The 2,500-nt window shown below is 55.3% G+C and overlaps 1 protein-coding gene across 1 annotated transcript in view; it reads right to left on the bottom strand.

Annotated features, from left to right (window-relative positions):
- Positions 1-1,622, bottom strand: part of LOC126577088 (apolipoprotein D) — a 4,725-nt gene extending 3,103 nt beyond the window's left edge. Inside the window, exons 1-2 of the mRNA XM_050238496.1 lie at positions 1,274-1,622; positions 794-1,198 (exon numbers count right to left, since the gene is read on the bottom strand). Coding sequence (XP_050094453.1) covers positions 794-904 — 111 coding nt within the window. The 5' untranslated portion in view covers positions 905-1,198; positions 1,274-1,622. The remainder of the gene's footprint in view (positions 1-793; positions 1,199-1,273) is intronic.
- Between the last annotated feature and the right edge of the window lie 878 nt (positions 1,623-2,500).

Raw genomic sequence — 2,500 nt, 5'->3', positions numbered from 1 at the left:
TTCCTCCTCCTCCACCCTCTGCTAGCCAAAACGACTAATAAATTCCAAACTCATTTTTGGGGGGACGCCCCAAAAATCGATTGCGACAACCAACACCGAAACCGGTGCGGTGGCAACGTGTGGGGTGGTGATTGCATACACCTCCAACCAGCCAGCCAGCCAGCCAGCCAGCCAGCCAGCCAGTTCGTGCGATTTCAGTCCATCCGCCCTTCTTTGGGGCATATTACCGGATTACGATTTATCAATTCCAACCGGCCACTACACACCCACCGACCAATCGGCAATCGCCAAAGCCAAACTATTGCCACCACGTTGTTGCTGGCCTGAAAGGGGGCCCCCGAACTAGGTCGTGAAAGCGTCGTGTGCAGGAAGGGAATCCACAAACCCTCTGGGGCCCCGTGGCTCGTCTGCTTCCATTCTAACCCTGAACTGATTGGCAGCTTAAAGAGAGCGGCGGGGAGGAGTCTGATGGGCCATGTCCACCGGATTGCGTGGTACGTGCTGGTGACTACTGCACTTGAAGATTGGCGGCGGAGTGGGCCTTCCAGTTTGCTTGACTCCTTAAGCAGCTTGCCACATCTCACGGCATGCACGCTGTGTCTAGTGTAGCAACGCAACGCTGCCATTGTTTGCGGCTTGGTACGCAATCTAACGGAAGAGGGCGGAGAGGGGTGGGGTGTGCTTGTTGTGGCCATCGCCTACGCCTCAACTTTGGCTGCGAAAGTTCTACCTCACCACCATCGCCACTCTGCAGGCCGCCACGATGCTGCGCTGTGTTCACGTACGTTCTTACCTTTGTCATGTTAAACTTTGGCATTGACGGATAATTGGGACACTTGCCGAAGCCAGACGCCAGCACGGCGGGTATGGCAACGCAGCAGAACAGCAACCGTACTAGCCCCATCAGTCAAGAGCCTTCCTGGGAGAATGGTTGTAAACACGCCGCTAACCTGGACGACGTAGTAATCCTTTCTGGTCGGAAATCGATTTGGCCAGCAGGATCCGCAACACACAGTGGTCCGCAGTGTTCAAAGGTCTGCACTACCCACCGATCCTATTTATAGCTCGCCGAAGGTACACTTATCACCACGATTCGCCAAACAGTACTACCACTGCGCACCGCAAGTATGTGTTTGTCTCCGATGTTAATGATAATGAGTAGTCCCCGGGGGCGCACACACCGTGGGTGATCACTGGCCTGATCGTGTGTAGTGTAGAGAGAGAGAGAGGTTAGCCCGGAACGCAGTAAGTCACGCGTGTGGTTTCCGCTTACAATTTTGTCGCAGTAATTCCCTTTTCCAACGATGGCGAACCAGGCGGGACAACAAACGGGCAGGCAACAAAGATGATGGTAGTTAAGACAATTACCAAGCCGGGCTGCGTTGCGGGAAGTGAAGTTGTTTGTTGGTGATCAGGTTTTTGTTCGTTGGGTAGTGGGATTGTTTTTTCGGTCACGGCTAACCACGGCTGGTAGGTAATTTCATGGGCGCGTGCGTAGACACACAGCTGTTGCCTGTTTTAGTAACGTTGATCAGTTCTGGCGCCCTTCAGGTGACTTTTTTCTTTCTTTCTCTCTCTCTCTCTCTCTCTCTCTCTCTCTGCGTACCCGCCAGCAGCTGTCCTTTAGTGCCTGCACCCTTGATCCTCGACGAAGCGCAAACCTTCCCCTTCAACCTGTTATGCGAACGATCGATTGGGTAGAGAGGCGCGCGATGCAGCGGCAAACACGAGACACCCCGGAGGTCACAGCTGCAGCAACAACACTCGACAATCACACAAACTCATCAAACACACAGCGTCACGGAGCCAAACTCCAACATCCAACTCCGATTACGATCCGAACGCAACTGAGCAGCGCGACCACCATCGATTGGTCCGATGCCAGCGGCGGCGGCGGCAGTGGCAGCATGTGATGCGTTTCGCGTTGGTGGTGGCGCGGCCAATCTTTCGTTCACCGGTTCCACCGGTCCGGTGTGGTGGTGGTGGCCGTTCTTCGTGCGCTGTACGCTCGTGGTGAGTGGAAGGAAACGATGCGATCGGCTCTCGATCTTGAATCGCGAGCCCATAGGTTGGTTTCCCTGGCAACGAAACCGAAAACGCGCGCGCTCGAAGAGGGGATGATCAGCGCCCTCGCTGCATCCCCTGCAACGCCCAAGACCCGAGAAGCCCCGACCGGAGACGGTTCGCGACGAACGAACGATCACCTTTGGCTGGATTGCAAAAAGAAGCCAAGACCAGGCAACAAAAACAAATCCAGCTCCACTCGGCGGACGATGATAACACACCGGCACAGCGAGATGCATGTGTGCGGGCTGCCGGGGAATGCACTTTACCCGTTTCAAAACCGTTGCCATTCACCTCTCTCCGTCTGGTGGGCGCGTGGGCCGACGGTGATGAGCGTCGCGGTCGCGTCGTTCATCAATGTCATTCGAGAAAGAGTTGAGCGGCATTACAAAACCATTACATAGTTTGCAGGTGCCTTGCACCCCCCCTCCATGGG

The sequence above is a fragment of the Anopheles aquasalis genome, chromosome 3 (genome assembly GCF_943734665.1).
Source record: "Anopheles aquasalis chromosome 3, idAnoAquaMG_Q_19, whole genome shotgun sequence".
In the NCBI taxonomy this organism is placed as follows: domain Eukaryota; kingdom Metazoa; phylum Arthropoda; class Insecta; order Diptera; family Culicidae; genus Anopheles; species Anopheles aquasalis.
This window is presented reverse-complemented; position numbering and strand designations above follow the sequence as displayed.